The sequence below is a fragment of the Synchiropus splendidus genome, chromosome 1 (genome assembly GCF_027744825.2).
Source record: "Synchiropus splendidus isolate RoL2022-P1 chromosome 1, RoL_Sspl_1.0, whole genome shotgun sequence".
Taxonomy (NCBI): domain Eukaryota; kingdom Metazoa; phylum Chordata; class Actinopteri; order Syngnathiformes; family Callionymidae; genus Synchiropus; species Synchiropus splendidus.
This window is the reverse complement of record NC_071334.1, coordinates 21,419,738-21,441,024: the sequence shown is the minus strand read 5'-3', so window position 1 is coordinate 21,441,024 and position 21,287 is coordinate 21,419,738. Positions and strand designations below refer to the sequence as shown.

The window sequence follows — 21,287 nt, the reverse complement described above, 5'->3', positions numbered from 1 at the left end:
TCTTGGACACAGTTCCCAAGTTCACTTCACCATATATAAATGGCATCAGACTCAGAGGCTCTTGAATCCTTCACAAAGTCTCCATATTCACGTGCTCAAAGTAAAGCAGCAGAAGCTGTGTTGATGAATCTTACAATGACGAAATGCAAGGCCAACTCATCTTAAATATCCATCTTCTACACGCTTCTGTCCACTTATTGTGGCTCATTCAAAATCATTCATTTCACTAAATCGGAGCGCAGCCCAGCAACATAGGACGAGAGGAAGGGGAGATTGTGGACATGGCGAGAGTGCTTACAGACAACCACTCACACACTCACTCGCCTGCAGACAATTCAATATACTGCTTTATGCTTTCGGATAAAAGTCTCTCCCAGATCACACCCAAGTCTTTTAATTCAAAATCTTGTTCACAAAGCCTCTTCTGATACATCAGACGACACATTTTCCTCCAACACACAAACCCTCAGACTGAATCATAATTACACACTGAGCCATAACGGTCTATTCTTAGTCTGTTGTTCGATCTGGATCAACAGGTGGTAACTAACCGGAGGTGGGCAGAACTTGTGCGGGGAATGATGGTCTGAGCGACGAACAAAAGAGGAAGACCGTGACGCACAAAGAGCACTAAAGCCTGAAGCCAATCAAAGACATGGGCAGAGAGTGTAGTGAATGGAGGCACGAGAACTTGTTTCAGTTTGCTCACGTGCAGAAACGGTTGACTCACTGCTGCCTTTGTTGCATGGTTGACGTAAGTCAGTGCAGAGCAAGTGGATCAATTTTAGAATTTCTGGCACAGTGTCACAGCTAAGGTGAGCACGAGATTCAGTACTTCAGTGATGTATTTTCTGTCCTTCATCTTGGATTGGTCACACCAATGAGCAAATTCAGACTCATCAATCACACTGCCTATTTTAGTTGTAAAGAGTACAGAGCAGATATTGTTATTCAGGACATTGTTTTTTATCTACAGTGACTTACTGTAAATAATAAATAATCTCTTCATACTGTAGGATAATAACTATGTTGCTAATCTAGTGTATGTGTCACTCCAGGATAGTTTCCAATATTATGTTCCTTCGAATTTTAAAACGTATTTAGATTTCACATCATGATACACAGCTGTGTTAAGCTATTCCCGCTTTTGCATGTACACAATGCACTATTGCTTTCATATAGCTTTAGTGACATGTCGAAGTATTAGTAATGCTGCTGGTGCTCAACAATGAACTATAATAGCAAGAGTATAAAAACCAACTATTGACCTGGCCAGGGTCCACATCGCAGACCAGGTGTAGCCCTCAGGCCGCAGGTTTGACACAGCTGTTCTGAATTAATCATACTAGAACTCCACTCAGAGCACAAACATCTGCCAATACAGAATTCTTTTTTTTGAAAATTTCCTGGATCCAGACGCTGAGCTGGATCACTCCTAAAACTAAATCATTTGTTCCTCGTCCCATTTCACAAACTTCCTGAACATTTCGGAAAATCTTACTGTGTCTTAATAGTGAATAACTGACTGGTGAATAATATTTGTTCAATAGATTTGCTTTTCATGTGGGTTCAAAATAGAAAAATAGCAAAGACAAAGTCGTAGTAGTAGTGTTTGTGGACAAAGCAAGGTCTGACCAAGTCTCCAGCCAAACCGACGACTAACCTCCAATGTCAGGTCGCAGCTTCCTGTCATACTCCTTCAGCAGACTGTTGAGGATCTCCGTGGCGTCGCTCTGCTGAGATCTTGGAGCCAACCTCTGGTTGACTGTGACGTCCTCCAAGTCTTCATCATACTCCATGGTCAGGGAGCTGAAACACGAGTTTCAAGAGCAACATAAGAGCCTTGAAGTCCAAGTCAAGAACGTCCAAACTTACCAGGTGTGAAGACTCGACAGGAGCAGGAGCCACAGAAGTGCTTCGGGTGACATGTCGTGAATGGGAGACTCCGACGGTGATCAGGGGAGAAAACGCGCTCCAGGGTTTAAAATCCACAAACGAGACGCGGTCATTTTGGAGAAGAGCTCCGCTCAAAGGTATGCTCTTGATCCTCGAGCGTCTTCTGTGGGACTGCGAAGGTCCTCGGCAGGTGGAACCGCTCTGAACCCGCGCTCAGACCCCGATCCACGAGGAACTCCTCAGTGAGGAAACCTGCGTCACTACTCTCCCTTCACTCACAGTTGGCTCTCACCGAGGCAGACACAGCGACAGCAACTTTACTGGGCTACATACTCCAACGCACCCCAACTATTTCCACGTACATTTGTAAACGAATTCGCTGCCATTTGTGTGACTTTATTTTCTTATAGTTTTTCAGGTGGCGATGACACCAAGCACTGTTTCCCAAAAATCGGACCGTTTCCAGTTCGATTTTCATTTTCTTTTCACGGATTATGGGCTTGGATTGGCTGTTCTCATTGTTATACACGATTCTTATTATGATTCCCAACTGCGTGAATGAAGAAAAGCCATTTCAAGACGGAAAACACGGTGGTCTGCTCCAGAAAAACAAATAACAAATGCCATTCAGCCGCTGACTAACAAGTGATAATAGAGCTGGGAGCATCTCAGAAGTGTAAGAGAGGGTTAGGGTTGGCACATAAGCAACTCAAGCAAAACTCTTAGTCACCTCGGTTTTAATGGATATTTTAATCCTTAACTACCACACCGGGAGCAATAGAAACTCCGTTAAAAAAACACAAATAAATAAATCAATAGGTGATTCAGTATTCTGGTTTATTTATTAAAGATGTTATCATCCACTTCAGTGCACAACAGCAAGCGAGAGCTTCGTATCATACCTGCAGTGTTGTCGCTCTCTAGTGGCCAAAGGTGTCACCCACACCATAAAAAATAAATGCTACAACACTATCAAAAGCGTTGTTGCAAGATAAAATGTATTGTTTACTGATTTGGATTTACAGTATTAGTAGCAATTAAAATTGGATTGAGTTGAGTTGAAATACCCTACATGCAAATAGATTAAATTATTCTTTTTTTGTGTAATTCCAGTTAAAATTAAGAATTCTCATGTTGATCTGAAACAAATTTTAAGTTGGAGTGAAATGGGCTTATACGAGTGGTGTGACAGTAAATCTTTAATGTGATGTTATTTACTGCGGGACTATTCATTTTAGTGGGATATTGTGGTTTTACTTTGAGAGTTTAGTAGACAACATTTGACTTGAGTTAAATAATGAATAATAATTAAATTAATTAAACAATTGGTGGCTCACTCAAGGACATATTGCTTAAAATCCCTTTGAATATGAATATATATGGGGCAACTTCATTTTAAATAAGCAGTAATTACCGAGGTCTCTGGCTGTAAAAGTTATTAGGGTATTTTGTTTGCGCACCATAACATATTTTTCCACCTAACATATATTTTTTATTCCATTAAAACGCAAGAGGGTACTGCAAGAAAAATTTTTCAACACAACGGAGGTGTTCAAGAGCCGTTATTAATTTTTCAACCAGTGATTCACAGAAATGTGTCCATTTATTTTATATTGTTATATATATTATTATTCATTACAGGAGCACCCACCTTGTGATAAGTAAATGAAAATATAGCAGTATAAAAGCATATATGCTTATATGTCATAGTATTCTGACACAGCAACTGTATATATGAACTAAATGTAAATACATTTAATTTAACTGCCTATTATTGTAGAACGTAAACGGGTACTAATGATGACTTGTTCTGTTTGACCTTTATGTAAAATGCATCAGTGCGCTTCGTGTCCCATCAATCATTCAGCCTCACTGTGAATTGAGTGACGAGAGCGAGAGTTTATTCAAGCCGCAGCATCATTAAAGAACCTTGCTGCGCCCGATGAGACCCGGTTCCGAGCTGAAAGGTCACAAACACCACCGTAAATCGAGCAAATGAAGTTCATGTCATTAACACTCAAATGTCTTTGTGTTCGGCTGCTTGTCCTTTGTTTTACTAAAATGTTTTTTTTTTAACGAGCGTTTGCAACGTTACACATAGTTTTGTTTCACGCAATAAAACAAGGCGCACTGTCATGATCGGTTTGCTTGATCAGGACTCAGATTGATCAAGACAGCAATGTAGTGCCTGAATCTTGTTCGACAATTACCTGCGCTTCATGCAAGAGGCGCGTTTGGTTCGATCCAATCGAAGTCAGGCGACCCCGCGCCTCAATCTGCTCACGAGTTATTAACGTGACACCGCAAACGCTGACCTCTTCAGGCTGAAAATAAGACCGACAAGAGCCGGTTAATGGAATCCAGGGAGATGCCAGTCAGTCTATTTTTAGCAGCTGACTGGAAGCCTGTGGGCTGATCAGAAATAGAGACTTCTGTTTTTTAAAAGGCATTAATGAAGAAAAAGAATGGACAGCATCATTCTGTCTACAACCCATTTATGAATGTGTAATTCTCAGCTTTCGAGGATTTTTTCTTCTACAACCGCAGATCAGGCAGATAAACAATCATTATGTAATAGAACGCATAGATTATAACCAGATTATGTACAGCTTCATGGGATGACTTTCTCCCTCATCTACTCCGTCCATGCGTCAGGTAAAGGTGTGGTGGGTCCTGTGTTTTCGCGGGAAGAGTAGTGTCGATACTCTGTCAATTGATGGCATCGGTGGCAGCTTAACTTGGAATGTATGCAAATGCTGAATGGAAAAAAACAAGTTAAAAGGAGCTAAATCCTCAAACAGATGTGAGCCAGATGTTACTGCCACAGAGACCCTCAAGATGGATTTATCGGCCCACCGACTGTACAGTGAGCGTATAATCAACACAGATCCAGCACGTGAGGCCAGTTGTTCCATCAGCCAAGATTAACCCCACATTCAAGCAGGTCCACAATGTAAGTGGATGCTGGATGCTTCAGTGGTGGCTCGGGCAAAAAGTATAGGAAATGTCAACACCAGGAGAGAGTTTCCAGCTGAGTCACTGTCAATTCATTTCACCTTTATTTTTCATTAAGAACGCTTGACAATTAGGAAAATTACATCTTATTTCTTGCCCAGAGCAACATTTGTGGCTGTGTTGAACCAAACCATAAAAAGTAAAAAAAAAAAAAGACATTCACCGTCAAGGCAAAACTGAACACGGCCATATTTATTGCTTTAGAATTGCATTAAAACAACGTGTTTCTGGAGGTTATCGATGCAATAGAAAAGTTATGTCAACTCGAGAAAGGCTCTGACATCATGTCATAACACCAGAAGCACATTTCAGAATCGACTGTTGAAGGGGCAATTGAAATTGTAGGTCCGAAAGTGAGCTGAAGCAATTAATGATTTTCATAGAATTTATAGAAGCCTTGAAACTGCATTCCAGTTAAACACAACTAGTTTCATTCAATGAATGTTCATCCTGTTTGCAGGACTGTATTTAGTCAGTGTATCGATCCGGAAGATTTGAAGTTATCTCAGGGACGAAATCATCTTTTGAGTTACATTCAGTAAGGTTTATTTTTCTTGTCTGGTTCTCATGCTAACACTTCGTCAGTCACTAAGATATCAAACTGTATCTTGAAGTTTCCTTTGAAACTTTATGTGATGATTATTCATAAGTAAGTACAACAAAATCACTCTTTAAGTTCTGCAGGAAAAGGAAAGGTGATAGCAAAAGCTAATTGTAAAAATGAATCATTAAAAAAACATTTCTACATTCAGTCTGTAAAGTGCGAGGCTAAAGTAACATTTCCTAAAAGCATATTTACATATTCCCTTGACTATGACTTTGCACATAGTAAATATGTTCCACATATTTACAGATACATGTATGCTAACGCAAAATTGTGCACATATATACAGACATACGCATGTATTCGCACATATGCAAAACATGGATTGTATCCAGTGGAAATTGAAATGGTGCTGAGCTGTTCTCCAAGCAGGAGCCTCAAGAGCACTTACTTTTATACTGCAACTGTCAAAACAAGTAGAATTTAGAAAAAAAAACATCTTGACATCAAACCCCTGATTATCTGTGCAGAAAGTTAACGTCTATATTCGAAGAGTGACCGAAAAAACCTCAACATTTTGTACTTTTTTCTTTTTTCTCGAGGATTTGTACCTTTGCTTTTCGTTCTTTATTACTGGCATATATGTGCTTATCAACACTTAATAACATGCACACTCATTAACACACATCTGTCACATGGAGATGTGTATAAAACAGAGCAGGGTGAAATCAATGTTTACGTTTTGTCGTTTCAAACACAAACAGAAAAGCTTTGACAGGAAATGCATGTCGGTGATAAAATTATGAGCTCACAAGGCGACACATTCATCATGGCTGTTGTTCTGCTTCTAACAAGTTGGCAAACATCCAGAGAGTAGGTTCACAATTTAAAGCCCAAAAACCTGAAGCTTTAAAGATCAGAAAGATGGCTGTCAACCCCAAATTTGTTTTTGCATAGCATTTGACATTATTACTGGGCAGCGCCGGTCTGTCTCTGCGCCTCTGCTCGAGAGAAAGAAGGAATGCCAAATCTGTGTGTTTTGGGGAGGAGGACTTCTCTGTTACACTCCTTTGATCACTGGTTCCCGGTTGAGATATGTGGCCCAGTACACAAGGTTGAACGTTCCAAAAAGCACTGGAAACACTATTCTTGACATCTTGTCAATCTTGCTCACACTGTTGTATGTTTTTTTGGGGTCAGGGGCTTTGGACTCAGAGGACTTGAGCTGAACGGCCGTGCTGTTGGAGATGGTCGCGATGGACGATTCCTTGGTGAGGTTGGTGGTGTAGTTCACACCTGCCGAGCACGTGTTGTTGGGCTTTTTGGAGAGAGCCAAGGGGTCCTTTTTCTGCAAGGGAAAAGAAAGATGGAGCTTACAAGTTTGACAAGGTGCTCCTGCACTCGCATTGCCAAGTGCCGGACACACATGCACACACGTTTTACAAGATTGTCACTGTAAATAAGCAGGTACTCAACTAAAAAGGTGTTCTGAAACATTCTTGGATGGGGTGAGTGTTGCTTATATGGTAACTTGAATAGCAGAATTTATCTCTCTCAGTGACCCAGACAGGTCATGACCACCATGAACAGTGTTCATGCTATCTTGCTTATGTCTCCGCATTTCTGCGATTCTTCCACTGAAGAAGCTTGCTGAATATTGATTTTCCCGATAGCTTTATTATGAACAATGCTGAACACATTTGGGACCGACGTGATGAAAGTCAAATGGTTGTTAACGTTCAGTAACCTATTGGAAAATCACGCTGTCAGCGAAAACTCCCTGAAACAAAAGCAGCATCTTAGTCCTTTTCAGTCGCACCTTCGGCTGTTGAGCCTCCATTGCCTTCTTTCCATCCCAGGCCCAGCTCCGCTTCGTAAAGTAGTTCACTGTGGCGAATTCAATAAGAGCAGAGAAGACGAAGGCGTAGCACACAGCTATGAACCAGTCCATCGCCGTGGCATAGGCCACTTTAGGAAGAGAGTTACGGGCACTGATGCTGAGGGTGGTCATGGTCAATACAGTGGTCACTCCTGTAGCAAAAGACAAAACATTTACAAATCAGGTTTTTGTGTTTTAACTAGGGGTGGGAGTCGATAAAAAAAATGAACCTAGTTAATTAGAGAATTTGTGATTAATCACAGTTTAATGGTATAAGAATATTTGCCACAAGAAGCCACATTTTTCAATTTGAATGAATTTGGTATATTACTGAATCAAATGATGGAGCCACACATACATTTAAACAACAAACTATTGTTTATTTTGCATCAGTTTGACAATGGCACAATAAATCACGATGGTGGCTATATTCAAGTTTTTATTTAACCTTATTTAAATTAAAGCTCTTTTAATGTCTTGAAAATATTTGTTTAAGAATTTCAAGTTTATAAGAATTTCAAGTCCATTCAGAGTAGTGGAAACCCTGGCCATTGTGTAGCGAAAAACCTCCCTGAACAAAAGCAAACAGATGCTTTTGTTTGCTTTTGTTCAGGGATTCCTCCATGTTTGTTGTTGTTGTTATCATCCTAGCTGCCAGGTGTCTTGTGCATCAGTGTGATCAGTGGACCAGGAACTCCTGCACTTACAAAGGTTCCCTGTTGTCTGGAGAGCAAACTGTTCAATTAACTTAAATTATTTTTTTAGTTGTAATTAATTAATCGTAACAATGTTGTAATTAATTAATCGTAAATAACTTGTTAAAGTGCCACCACTAGTGTTAATGGCCTCAGCTTATCGAGCATAATGAGATACTTACCAAAAACAGTACGTGCTGGCACGGACTCACGGTTTAGCCAAAAGGAGACCTGAGACAGGATCACAGTCATGAAGCAAGGCATGTAGGTCTGGATGACAAAATAGCCGATCTTCCTCTTCAGGTAAAAGTGTGCCATCATCACCGTGTACTGTCCTGCACATGAATGTAAGAGCAAACACTGAGATCAGTACTTGGCACTTCATCTGGATGTGCTAGCTTTAGTGCTAGCTAGCCAAAGTTACGTGCACATTTACTGTAGATCAGTCTAGGACAAAGGTTTAGACCATTTCACTCGCACAGCTTTGAAAGTTGGTGCAGTGGCTTAACTTAACCTCTTGTAGTGATAACACAACATTAAAGGCACTTCAGTGAGGAAAAATGACGGAACACAAGCACAAGCAAAGACACAAGACTCCTGAATTAAAACAGAGCAGGATATAACTTTCTGGTCATGTTTTGAGAAAAGTTTACATATAATATGTTCAATAAAGTCTCCAGCTTCAGTCTGAGATATATTAGTTATAATATAATTATTATTGGTAACAACATTGAGAATCATTATAGTCCACAAACAAGGACATTCTTCTTTGCAAAAACAACTTCCTTACAAGACAAAGTTTTATTATTACTTCATCTACATAATTCCTATCTCAAATTGTAAAAAGCAAAACTCAAGAAAACATCAAGTCTTACATGCCTCCACTCAGTGGAATAATTTGTCAGCTTTCTTATGCAAATGAGGCCAGTGTTTTTTTTGTAATCCTGCAACCAGATGGATGGACAGACGGAACAACAAAACACCAGACGAGGATGAAAACATAACCTCTATGGCTCGAGAGACGAACTCTTTCCACACAACAAATGTTTCCAGATTACAACACTGCATCAAAGTGCACACATTCAGCCACCGACATTGGGTTTCAAACCTACCTTTAATCCATCACCATTTCATCATCAAACATCAGTCATCCATCTTTATTCCTTCAACAACACAACACTTTCTACTGACTTAACCATCAGTCCTGTTTGAGTCATGTCTGAGAATCAGTGTGGACCGCTGAAGATGGGGCTGATTCGTGACTTGTCCTGCTGAGGTAGAGTGAGAACTCCAGTGAAGAGAAGAGAGTGCATCCTGGTGTAGCAGCACGGGTTCATCAACTCTTCTTATTTCAGTGGCTTGGCTAGAAATTCATTACAATTTAACTTCAACTCACATATGGCAGTGGAGCCATGCAGAGACAGCACACTACTTCCTGGTTTTGCCATGTGCCTTGTCGGTGATAGAAACTCTACTGTGTTATTTTGTCCTCAGTCCTGTGATTTCTGCTACTGTGTTGGATTAGGCTGGCCGTTTTGAGACGATGAAGTGGAGTAACTTTCTCCAGCCTATGCTGCTCACATGCGAGTGTCAAACAAATGCTAAACATGATTGTATGGAACTACTGAAGGATTTCTCTCCAGAACCAGAGTCTGATAAACTATCGAAAATCCACAGATGACTGCTGCTTTCTCCTGGCAAAGTCGGATTTTTCTGTCTCACTAATCCCTTGTCACAATCTGCATCCTGTGTATCTCCCTCACTCGCTCTGCCTCTCTGTCTCTAGCACTCTCTTTTTATGTGTGTGCGTGTGTGTTAGTTGAATAAGAGTGTGTCTCTAAAAGACAGTTCATCCTATCCCATCGCGCCGGGCCAAACTTGATTGAGGACGAACATCCCAGGCTGAGCTTCGACACTACAACAAACTTGGATTACAAGCAGGTGCACAGATGATTGCAGGGGGAGGCTGAGAGGGGCTCGAACAAAGTTTGGACGCCCTGTGCGATGCAGCGACAAGCAACATGTCCTTAATGAAAAGGACACCTGTTTCACCGTCGGAGAGAGGAAGACTACTTGCCAGCATTAATGCCCGGTGGTGGCACGACTGGCCGACCCTCCTTCAGATCTGACAGCTTCTTTGCCGTGGAGGTGGATGGACCGTCCCCAGGACTGAAAATGCGACTGTGGTGGATTCTGCTATGTGGCTTTTGGAGCGTCTGCGGGGAGCTGCCGTTTATAGCGGAGAACAACGCGGCGATGTTGGTAAACTGGTGAGTAAGGACGGCCTGTCCGGCACTCCTTGGATTCCACTTGTAAGATGAAACTACGACTTTCCACCTAAATCACTTTCACGTTTCTGTATGTAATCTACTTCTTTAGCTTGACCTGATACGGTAGGGGGGACACCTGAGCCAGGAAACACTTTGCTGAGCTATTCTCGGCTGGTTAAGGAGGGTTTGGACCTCAGATTAGTGATGCTAATTAAGGACATGGCAGCTCCATCTTCTCCCAACCGAGCTGAGCACACTCAACAACTTGTTAATCTGTCTATATAAAGCGCTGTGTGTCCATTGACATAGCAGAATGACGCCGCGGGGTCTCCCGCTGGCGGCAGTGTCGGATTTTCTCCAGCGCTTAAAAGCCTCTATGGCATACTTACTGCCCGGTGTTTAGTTCTCATGCATTATCCAGTGTAAACACCATCCTTCTGAGCCTGCTATAGGACAGAACATCTCCACATTGCAGATATAGGTAAGCCCCCGCCCTCCCTTCGACCCCGTTGTGATAAACTCTACAACTAGCCGAAATGTATCATCATACTTCTTTACATAACAGAATTAAGCAGATGCCGCTGCCTCCCTCTCCTCCCCCACGTGTTGCCGCCGTAGCAACTGTGACGTCACTCAGTAAAAGCACAACTGATGGGCCTGCATGTGGATTAACCCTACAGAAGCGATGGCTCAGACTGAGGATAAGTGATTTTTTTTTTTTTTTAACAACCCCCGCTGCTCTCCGGGGAGGGACAGCTGGTCATGTGTGGGAGGCACTCTCAAATCCTTGTTTCATTCATTGTTTCTATCCAGCTTGATTTGAAAACATTTTCTTCTCACAACATTTTGGAACGCACACGCCGTAATAATGCAGAGCTGAATAATGGGGGGGAGGTCAGAGCTTAACATCTCTGCCTGCCCATCTGACAGGGTGATCGTTTACAGCAAATCTCCTACACTGAGAAAAGTGAATCACATTAGGCGCGGCTCTACCTCGGCTGGTGTATATGTCCTCGGTGCCAGCAGTCTGACCGATCAGGTGATACTGGTTGAGCCTTGAGCCTTCTTCTGCAACCACCACCGACTTAGCTGCTTCCTCGGTCCAAGTATAGACGACCTCAGAGACTGGGTACGCATCTGAGGGACAGATTGGAAGATGAGAAGTCAAATGAACATGAAGATGAGTCTAGCTTTACGATGTCAGAGGGGCGTTAGTGGAAAGTTTTGTAAATTACATCATCCTACAAAGTTGTCCTGGAGCCACCACAAGCAAAGATCTGGTGCGCTGGATTAGCTGACTGGGGAGGTGAGGAGTCTTGTGGGTTTTCTTACATATCATTGGTCATTTGTTTCAGAATATAATTCAATTGAAGTGACCTCGGTGACCTGTATCTAGGTCAGCGAGTCCTATTGTCAAAATCACAGGTGGTAGCGTTGTGTTGATTTTATTAGCATCTCCAAGGGGTTTGGTGGTTTCCCACCATAAGTAAAAGTGCCTTCTTTCTAGGGTAAACCTCATTGATTTGGGTTGTCATTGTCAATGGTAAGCTGAGTATCTATGTAAAAGATACATTGGAATCGTGAGTAAAAATTGTAGCAACATTGGTCAAACCTGCAACAAAAGTGCAAATACATCTGCAGCTTCATTTAAAGTAAAAGCTTTCAAGGTAAAGCTCAGATGACTCCCAGTGGTGAGGAGCAGAACTGTATCATGGCGGCCACAAATGGCCCTGACAGTTTGACGCCCCAGCTCTAAAGCATGCTGCACATCATGGCAGGTCTCACGTCTATAAAACCTCTTTTCACTCCACAGTAGCTGCTAAACCTCTATCTCAGTCAGTCGTCGCTCCCCATTCCATTCAGCCTGCAGTCTTCCCCACCACTTATCTGGGTCCATTATGGCTGATCCTGTTTCTCTTTCTACTGTATATTCCCTTCACAGTTAGCTCACCCAACCCTCTCTGGCTTCTTCTCAGCCTTACTCTCACCACAAATTACTGTATCATCAGCGAACATCATCAGCCATTGAGACTCCTCCCTATCTTACTGTGGCAGACTGTCTGTCACCACAGGAATAAGAAGGGGCTGAGAGCTGATCCCTGATATAATCCTATACTCCATACTTCAATGGCGCACCTCACCTATCTAACTGCCCTCGTGCACAACCTTTGCATACTTCTCAGCTGCTCCTGACTTCCTCATACAGTTTTCACATCCTCTCAAGGAACTCTCGAGAGGAACTCGAGGACAATGTTTTTACAGTATTGTACGTTAACAGGTGACTAATACGCTCTACTGTTGTGTTTTAATTGTTTGCAGTCATTTACTGTTACTGTTGTTACTATTGTTTGCAGTCTGCCATGTCTTAGCATCGAAACAACTCAGCAACTAAATGGCAATATGTGTGCCGAAGAGAGTCAGGAAGTATGGCTCAGCTCAGTGGGTGGCAATGGCAACCAGTGTTGGGGAGACTTACACTACAAGTTGCTGGGGGACACTGCTTAAGTAAGATTTGCATTAACTGGTCAGTAGTTAAACCACACGCATACTGTATTTTGTGCTTTTTCTACTCAAGCTACCAACTACAAAAAATACATGTTTTCAACATATATGTTCCTTGAATCACGTTTATTGGAGTTTTCAATCGGAATGCTTAAATTTGCTCTCTCCACTCATGAGGGATGAAGTTTGTACATCCGCCTGCTTCTAGCTGCAGTTCTTCCTACTACAGTGGCCTCCGGAGGACATAAGGCAAATCTCATAACAACTGCTGTATACATTTGTGCCAGAGAAAGCATCAACAACACTGGACAGCCCATGACGCTGCCCATTGGAACATTGTGTTTTGTAAGCTAGCACACGTGGCAAGAATGTTCATGGAGTCGGGCGTTATGGTTCGAAATTCCAGGCTGGGAAATGAGCGATCGTAACAGTTCATTTTGTCTCATTGTCAGTTTCTTGTAAACCATTATCGTTTCGAACGTCACCATGTTTCTGTTGCTAGCTCCCTGATCCTGTAGCAGGCTGAGAAACGTGGTCCAACTCTGATCCGACACTTGAACTTTCACCCACTTTGCTTCATTACTCGGAGATTAACATGGTGTCGCTGTTAAGATCTCGTGTTTGCGTCTGATGTAATCACTTTGAGTGCACCACAATATGCAGATGTCACCGACGATTTGACGAGTGTTGACACACTTTAACAGATTGCTTTAGTAAATTCTGTGTTAAAATCCCCGTCACACACACACACTCTTTCGCGGTAATGAGATCATTTGGGAAACTAGCATGCCCTTCCAAAAACCATGGCGCTTGAACATCCTGGAGAGTTGGCACCTCCCACCGCGCCGCTCTATCAAGTGTGTGTGTATCAGTAATGGCCATGATGGCCATGTGAGTCTGTGTGTGTGTGTGTGTGTGTCAATCACACGTACAGCCTCCAATCTGACAGTTTTGTGTTAATCCGGCAACTCTGGTGTTAGAAGTCTTCACAGCAATTTAGATTGAGTTCAGTCGACGAGCCTCTGGATTATCATCTCAAAGACATTGTCTCGAACCTTTTGTAGAACTGTCTTACGTAAGCAAAACACTAAGCCAATATCCAGTACGTCATATAGAAAGTTGCTGTTAGCAATTGCCACAAAGACATAAACACGGCCAGGTCCACACTTTACAGAGAGTGAGAATGTTTAAATCTATTATTTCGTCAACATGACTGTTAAAGTAGAATTACACATCATTTTCTAATGATAGTTACAAATCACCTTCTGTTAGAACCATTCTCTCCGTACAATATATTATCTGCATTCAATATTTAGTTGTGCTCTGCGGCACAATTATCATTATTTAGGCATTTAATGCAGGTTCGTTCAATAATATCCTTCATTTGCTCATTTTAATTCCCTTGTCCTCTGCCAAATGCCTCCCCTTCTTTTAACAAGTCTCGATATTTCCCAAGCAAACACTCTGCGGTGAACTATGGTTGAGTCAACAGTTGCTTTTGGTGCACTTCACCGTGACCAACTGCCTCCCTCTCAGTGATCCCTGCTGTCAACTTTTGTCAGTAAAAGCTCAAAGTTCATTATGTACATGGAATCATAAAACCCTATCTTCCAGAACAGCACACATCAAATCATATCTAAAGCAATAATTTTAATCCCTGCATGTCCAAATTCAAATCAGCACATTTCCAATTCATCTAATCCCCACAAGTCCATATAGTAACATTCAAACAACAAATCTATGACCAAAAATGAAATGACTTTTTTTTTCCTTTTTTTTTCACTGATGTTGAGCAGACCTCCAGCCACTAATCTACTTCAATAAGAGCAGATCTATAAGGGATTATATGTGGTTACTGTTTTCTAAGAAAAAAAAATGAAATGCAAGTGACTATCAAAAGTAACCTTTCTCATAAATTAACATTGTTCCATTCTAAAATATTTTAGAAATATATCCTTTTGGGCTGAATCATACAGACCCAAGCTAATACAAATGATGTTTTAGTTTCGTACTGCTGACAAGAAAACCTATCATCTTGACAGTTTTAATACGCCAGTTCTAAACATTGTCGGTATTAAAGTAAAAAAATGTGCTCAAAACTGAACAAAAAAGACGTCACATTATCAAATGAATATTTAGTAGCCCTGCCACAAGCACACAGTAGAATGCATGGCTGAAAATGTTTTTCTTCCACTGTATATGAAGCTACTGTCCTGCGTGTCATGTTTTCAAATGGAAAATGTTCACTTCAGTCGGCAGTTTAAGGCCTGAGACTGGAGTGTAGCTTTTCTTCATGCCCCTATTGAAATAAAGATGTTTTGAGACTACACTCTTTTTATAGAGACTACTCTCCACACCAGTGCCTGGTCATAATCTCTCTGATGGGAGACTTTTTTTACTGGACAAAATCAATGAAACACAAGTAGGCTTGATAATCACACTCCCACAGGAGAGTATTTCCAGGTGGAAACAGTTGGTCTATTGTTCCACGCCCTACTTACAATCCACATGGGTTTTATTCTATTAGGAATACAACAAGCCTTTGTCTGGAGTAAAATATCTCCGAGCTGATAATGCAAGGCCTCTTTGAATTGTGATGAACGTCTCCCCACTTTCGAGCCTTTAGTACTGTCCTAGAAAAAAAAACAGATGCTTCACAAATGCCCTTCATGAGGGACTGGAGAGCCTGAGTCTGCACACAGCACAGGTCATTGCAGTCTGCATTAGCAGAAACCACAATATTTTTTACATTTAAATTCCAATATACTAGCTATGCCTCTGCTAGCCACCAGAAAACAACTGAGGATTTAGTCAAATAGTTTTGGCAGACATCGTGAGCAAACACAGGAAAAAGGACAGCAGTGCCACCTGTACCACATTTTGCACCATTAGTGTACACTTACCACACATTTTGGACTTAAATCCCCCATTGTTGATAGACTTATTGCAACATATATATATATATATTTTTTAGTTTTATCTTACTGATGATGTGTTGTCGCAATAATAATCCTACTTGTTTGTTTTTTTTATCAACCAAGTAGATGCTGCTTATTTTTCAAGTATGAAGGTTTTATGAGCTAAAAAGTTACTCTTCAGTTAACTCTGTTATTTGGAACTCTGGTCATAAACTCCTGAGCTTGACTGGAGAGTTGATAGGAGAGTTGAGACCATGAGAGGTGATTAACACAACAGCAGTGGACAGGTTTGCTGAAGCTCTAAAAGGCTTGGGCTCATGGGTGAGTGCTGTCCATTAGGTCAAGGGATTAGCTAGGGTTAATGGAGATGCAGAGAGACACCGCAACTTTTACAGCTTATAACCTCACATGGGTATTATTTTCACTGTCACGGCCCATTTTTTTTAAAGCTTTCAAATATAAAGTGGTTCATAGTTGAGCATTTAGTGGATTTATTACCACTCCGGCAGAGTTTTGAGCAAATGATATCTTGACAGGGCATAGCAAAAATAAAAAATCCACCATGTTTGGTGAGGTTCTTTCTCATTGTCCCCAAAGAAGAAAAGTGAACTGTCAACAGGTGGGATCACCAAAGCTGCAGGGGTGTTGGGGATGGAGTGTTGGGGTGGCAATACTCATATTCACAAAAGAAGTGGCGTATTAATCTTGTCTGCTCAAACAAGAATGTGAATGAGCCAAACGTCATTGATGCCATGGGCATCCTGGTCACAGGTTTGACACATTTCTCTCCCATGCCATCTTTGAAGAAGAAGAAGAAGAAGGACTTTCTCTGAATGAAAATGGTCACATTGTCTGTCCGGATGATGTCGCCAACACAACCGGCCCAGTGATAACTGCGGGTTGGAACAAAATAGATTGGCTTTGATATGTTTTTTGTTGGCACTGGGTTTAATTGAGAGCAGAGAAATGCACTTGGATAGAGGCAGTGGTTTCAGAAACTTGAAGCTGCCATAGTCGTCAAAAACAACTTGCTTCGTGACTAGTTGCTATTTATGTTGTTTCTAATGGGAACTTTCCACAGTTAATAAACCAAATTGAAAAATCCCTGCAAAGACGAACATACAGAACACAGCTAAATACAAAAGTACAACAAAAGTAAAATCTGTGGTCTTGGAGAAGTCTTGCTCAGGGATTCAAGATATAATAAACATCCTTTTTCTTTTATTTAAACATATTTCATACTATAGTAAACTTTGCATTAAACGAGTGTGGAGGAGAGTTAGAGCATTACTGTGACATCTTTTCAGGAAGTCTCCTCCCTGTTTGATGTTCAGGGTGAGTTCAAGGGGAGGAGGCCCCGGAGTAGACCAAGGACCAGCTTTGGACTTCTGAGGTTTCTGGGATCTACTTTGGGTGCTGACCCACAATGAATGAATTGTGGTAAAGTCCTGACGCAAAGAAAGTTACACATACATAAATGTATCTGAATAAATCTAAAAATATTGAGGAAACTTTTGTGAAGACACGTGAAGTGGTGGCAAAGGTAATGATATCATCATTGAGGAGAAAGATTTCAAGTAGAGAGAATTATCTCTCTCTAATAATCATGTTTAACACTACGAGGGCGGGATACTGATGTAGTATAAAAAAATTACACAAAAACCTTGAATAACAAAAAAATCTTAAAATATTTGTTCACACTTAGTATGTGACTAAGAATCCATTATGCATTTCTGGTACTTTAAAACAATATTATGAATGTTCATAATGGTGTATGACAACTCATAACAATATTACTTTGATTAGAAAGCCTTTATTACTACCACTAACATGGGAAATTCAGCAGCAGCTAACAGTACACATTACACATTAGATAGAAGATAGAAGTAATAGTGGACTAATAGATTAGAATAGTATAGTAATATAATGCAGTAATAGAATAGTTAACTATTAATAGTGTAGTTGAATAATGATTTGAAAAGTCAACTGAAGACTGGCTATAATAATCTCTGAAGCGCTGTAAAGCAACTTTCAGGGCTTTCAGGGCAACTAAACCCTCAAAGTTTGGAAGCAACGTCCCTTAAAGATGATTAAGGAGCCAGTTCAAATGTTCCTAATTCAAGCAATTCAAGTAGTTTAAAGTGAGCGAAAGCCCTCCTCCGATAATATTGGCGAAGGAGGGTATTTAAGTGGATTAAGCTTTGTTGACTGTAAAGGTCACAACTTGAAGCAAAGTGTACATAAAGAATTGCCCCTAAACCCTTGAAGGATTATTCCAAGCAGTTGTGGCAGTCGATTGGTCAACCGCACCGACGGCTTTGCACCAATTACTCAATCCCATGTAGTCTCATTTGGTGGATCTGAAATAGGTGACCAAATTAGTCCAGGAGTGTCTAAAACTAAAACAGCACACAGCTCTCTCTTCTCTGAGCAGGAGCGCCTCAGGGTAACCCAACAGATGGAAGACCTTGAGGGATAATCCAACGTGAAGGTTTTCCCCAGATATATTTACGGCACCGGATCTTAGTTCAAGCTGTCTGAAGGAGAGGAAACAAACGTGTAAAAGCATGAATTGTCCTTTTTTAAAGGTAACCTTGTGTGTGTGTGTTAGATGTGGCAAGGGTAGCGCAAGATACAGTTGAGTAGCGCTGACATGTTGATTAATGGTGTAATAAGGAGCAGTGTGTCATTGTCTACATGGCTATCTCCTGTTCCTACACCACAATAGCTCTTCACCTGAGGGACACGGGCTGACAAACACACACACACACACACACACATTCATCTGCCTGACATTGAGAGCTATGTCATGTTAAAACACCAACAGCTTCTCCTTCTTCTGTAATAAAGTACGCACAAAGAGCAGAGGGGTCACACACATTAGCATGTGCCCTCTTTGTACATTATTTAAACATGCTCTTGCTGGATTGGGCTCCAAAGTGAGTTTACTTACAGCTTCCAAATTTCAGAGGACAAGCGTGTGCATCCATGGGGAAATCCTCCAGCTGCATGGGGCATTCCGCCGAAATAGTCAGCCTGCAATTAACAATGTTCTGTTGAGCAATTAATGACGCAATCTTGTGAAGGTCAGAATCTCAGAAGACAAAAGACTAAATCCATGTTCTGCATGAACATGGATTTGCTTTTGTGAGACTATATTATGTTCAAATATGTTGGCCAGAATGACGCATAAGTTTTTATAATTTTGCATTTCCAACCCCCACCACCCAAAAAAAAAACACATATTAATTTATTTATGGTTCTATAACATCACAATTTCTAGCAAGTATAGTTACGTCGAGTCACATACAGTGTGAGACATTTGACAACTGAAGTTCAGGGTTGTGCTCAGTCCTGTTACACACCTCCCTCTAGTGGACAATTATGGGAACTTTGAAACTAAGGCGTCCCAATGAAATTCTGTTTTGTTCAATTAAACACTTAGTTAAACAGCAAGAAATTATATTTACTCTAACATAGATATTGTTTTGGTGAACGTCACAATAACCTTACCGTAGTGGTGCAGTCATGCGGATAAAGGAAACAATATTACATTCTGCAGCAAACAGAAAAATCATACCCAGCAAAAGCGTTGATTAAAAATGAATGTGCCACGGCAAATGTGTTCTGAAAAGTCATTGCACAACAAGGAGTGAGTCACACTCCATTTGAGGTGTTAAATAAGTTTAAGTGCTGGTTCGGTCTGAGGCTCCCTCACTCTCCTGTGTCAGTGAGAGAGAGTTCGGTGTGATGCCTCAGTGAATCACATGGACCTTGTTACGTAGTCATTTAACACAGCTATAAATCTTGAGTATAGAATACCTCATGGTGTAGAGCAGAGTGCCGTCATCCTTAAGCCGCAGCAGCTTGTTCGGAGTTGTCATGTTATGTGCAATGGACTTTTTCCCATTTAGGAAAAAGGTGTCAGGAGTCCAGATGTTGCTGGCCAGGAGGTTGTTGAGGGGAAGCATCTCTATGGGCCCTTTAAAACTCAGTCTCTCGTCCTTCCAGCTTTGACGAAAGAACACGTCGATCGTGTATTCCTTTGAAAAACAAAAGGACGACATAGCTTAAATGTTAAAAATAATGGAAAAACTTCCGGATTCCACACAGATTTCCTTTATTTGAATGTACTTTACGTCTTATGTGTTCAGTTTTGATCCCCTTTTAATATGGTCCTCACCATTTCAGTGTCAGAGACCGGACCGAAGCTTGTGACGAAGATGTTGGTCTTAATTTCTGTCACCTTTTCTGTAAGAATAAAAGACAGTTGGCAAGAATTTGTTTAACCGTTCTTGCTGTTTTAAGTGACATATGTCAACCTCTGTGAGAAAGTGATCAACTAATGGGGGGTCGAACAGAATGGCAGTGAGTAGAGAAGAATCTGACAGACAATGCCTCTCTGAGAAACTCATCCAAGCAATTACTAAAACCCAGAATAAGCAGTAACATTTGGAGAGAGACCAAGCTCACATGGAGTGTCAAGTGTTGTTTGGAGAAAAAAAAAAAGAAAAAAAAGACCCTAATTGGCAAACCTGGAACTTCAGCAAGTATTGGCCTGAGCAAGCAAAAGAGGCTGAGCATTACCGCAGGGGTCCTTCTAGGTAACACTTGGTCAGAGTTGATGTTCAGTTGCATGATAACTGATAAGACCTTTCACATTAAAAACAAAATACATTTAAAGGACGTATATTATTCTTTGCTGCTATTTGTTCAACTGATCAGTCCCACGACATCCATCACAAGTGCATCCGCCGTACATAATGGAACTCACCCCCCAGTCCAGGTCGCAGCCTGTTGTCATAGCCGTCCAGCAGTCCATCCAGGATGCGTGTGAAAATGGTGATGTTGCCATTTACCTCTGCCTCGTTGGGAGATCCACTCACTTCCTGCGTGAGGCTGAGAAGGACTGTTTGTGACATCCTTGAAAAATTTCTTCACCCTGACCTAGACAGTTACTCACCTTAGACGGCAGGTGATGCTCACAACCAAGACACAGAGCCACAGACGTCTCATTGCAAAGCTGTCGCACATTCCATCGCCCATTCCTTCACACATTAAAGACGACAGGAATATTTCACTTCACTATGCAAATCAGAGGCACTAACTGTAAATACAACTTGAATTTTTAAGTGAAAACGTCTTTGAATTTATGTTCGCTCTGTTTTTACATGATGTCTAATACACATAAAATACTTATTTTCATCCGATTACACAAAAGTATGCACGCATTATTGTTTCCGAGAACCAAGACATTACAAATAGCAGAAACTGCCATTCATATCCAGCTGCCCAGTTGTTTGTCTTGTGTATGGACATACTGCAAAGATATCGTCAAGTAACTTTTAGTTTGCTAGAATGGATTATTTTTGTAGATGTACCTTCATTTACATTATTTTCTTATGACCAAATTCCCATATTTTCACTTATTTTCTGACAGTGGGACTGACCAGAGTCAAATATGGCAACATGACTTCCATCCCCCAGATTTACGGCAATTTCATCAAACTGTATAGTATTAGTTAAAGTGATTGCTTTTTTCAGACATCATTGTGAAATAAATACATT

General features: G+C 41.1%; 3 protein-coding genes across 7 annotated transcripts in view; 1 reads left to right on the top strand and 2 right to left on the bottom strand.

Annotated features, from left to right (window-relative positions):
- LOC128762292 (gamma-aminobutyric acid receptor subunit gamma-3) overlaps nucleotides 1-2,074 on the bottom strand; it is a 33,671-nt gene extending 31,597 nt beyond the window's left edge. For all 3 annotated transcript variants that reach the window (XM_053870448.1, XM_053870454.1, XM_053870464.1), the window contains exons 1-2: nucleotides 1,876-2,074; nucleotides 1,664-1,809 (exon numbers count right to left, since the gene is read on the bottom strand). In XM_053870448.1, the coding sequence (XP_053726423.1) occupies nucleotides 1,664-1,809; nucleotides 1,876-1,928 (199 nt within the window). In that variant the 5' untranslated portion in view covers nucleotides 1,929-2,074. The remainder of the gene's footprint in view (nucleotides 1-1,663; nucleotides 1,810-1,875) is intronic.
- Nucleotides 2,075-5,891: 3,817 nt separating this feature from the next.
- Nucleotides 5,892-21,287, bottom strand: part of gabra5 (gamma-aminobutyric acid type A receptor subunit alpha5) — a 16,096-nt gene continuing 700 nt past the window's right edge. Inside the window, exons 2-10 of one of the 2 annotated variants that reach the window (XM_053856591.1) lie at nucleotides 20,683-20,767; nucleotides 20,494-20,618; nucleotides 19,903-19,970; nucleotides 19,542-19,762; nucleotides 18,673-18,755; nucleotides 11,293-11,436; nucleotides 8,212-8,364; nucleotides 7,275-7,486; nucleotides 5,892-6,803 (exon numbers count right to left, since the gene is read on the bottom strand). In XM_053856591.1, coding sequence (XP_053712566.1) covers nucleotides 6,516-6,803; nucleotides 7,275-7,486; nucleotides 8,212-8,364; nucleotides 11,293-11,436; nucleotides 18,673-18,755; nucleotides 19,542-19,762; nucleotides 19,903-19,970; nucleotides 20,494-20,618; nucleotides 20,683-20,765 — 1,377 coding nt within the window. In that variant the 5' untranslated portion in view covers nucleotides 20,766-20,767 and the 3' untranslated portion in view covers nucleotides 5,892-6,515. Of the gene's footprint in view, nucleotides 6,804-7,274; nucleotides 7,487-8,211; nucleotides 8,365-11,292; nucleotides 11,437-18,672; nucleotides 18,756-19,541; nucleotides 19,763-19,902; nucleotides 19,971-20,493; nucleotides 20,619-20,682; nucleotides 20,938-21,287 lie in introns of those variants that run through there. The other variant, XM_053856584.1, reaches the window with a different exon arrangement.
- The window catches only part of gabrb3 (gamma-aminobutyric acid type A receptor subunit beta3), a 25,979-nt gene continuing 14,006 nt past the window's right edge, over nucleotides 9,315-21,287 (top strand). For both annotated transcript variants that reach the window (XM_053856564.1, XM_053856571.1), the window contains exon 1: nucleotides 9,315-10,299. In XM_053856564.1, the coding sequence (XP_053712539.1) occupies nucleotides 10,115-10,299 (185 nt within the window). In that variant the 5' untranslated portion in view covers nucleotides 9,315-10,114. The remainder of the gene's footprint in view (nucleotides 10,300-21,287) is intronic.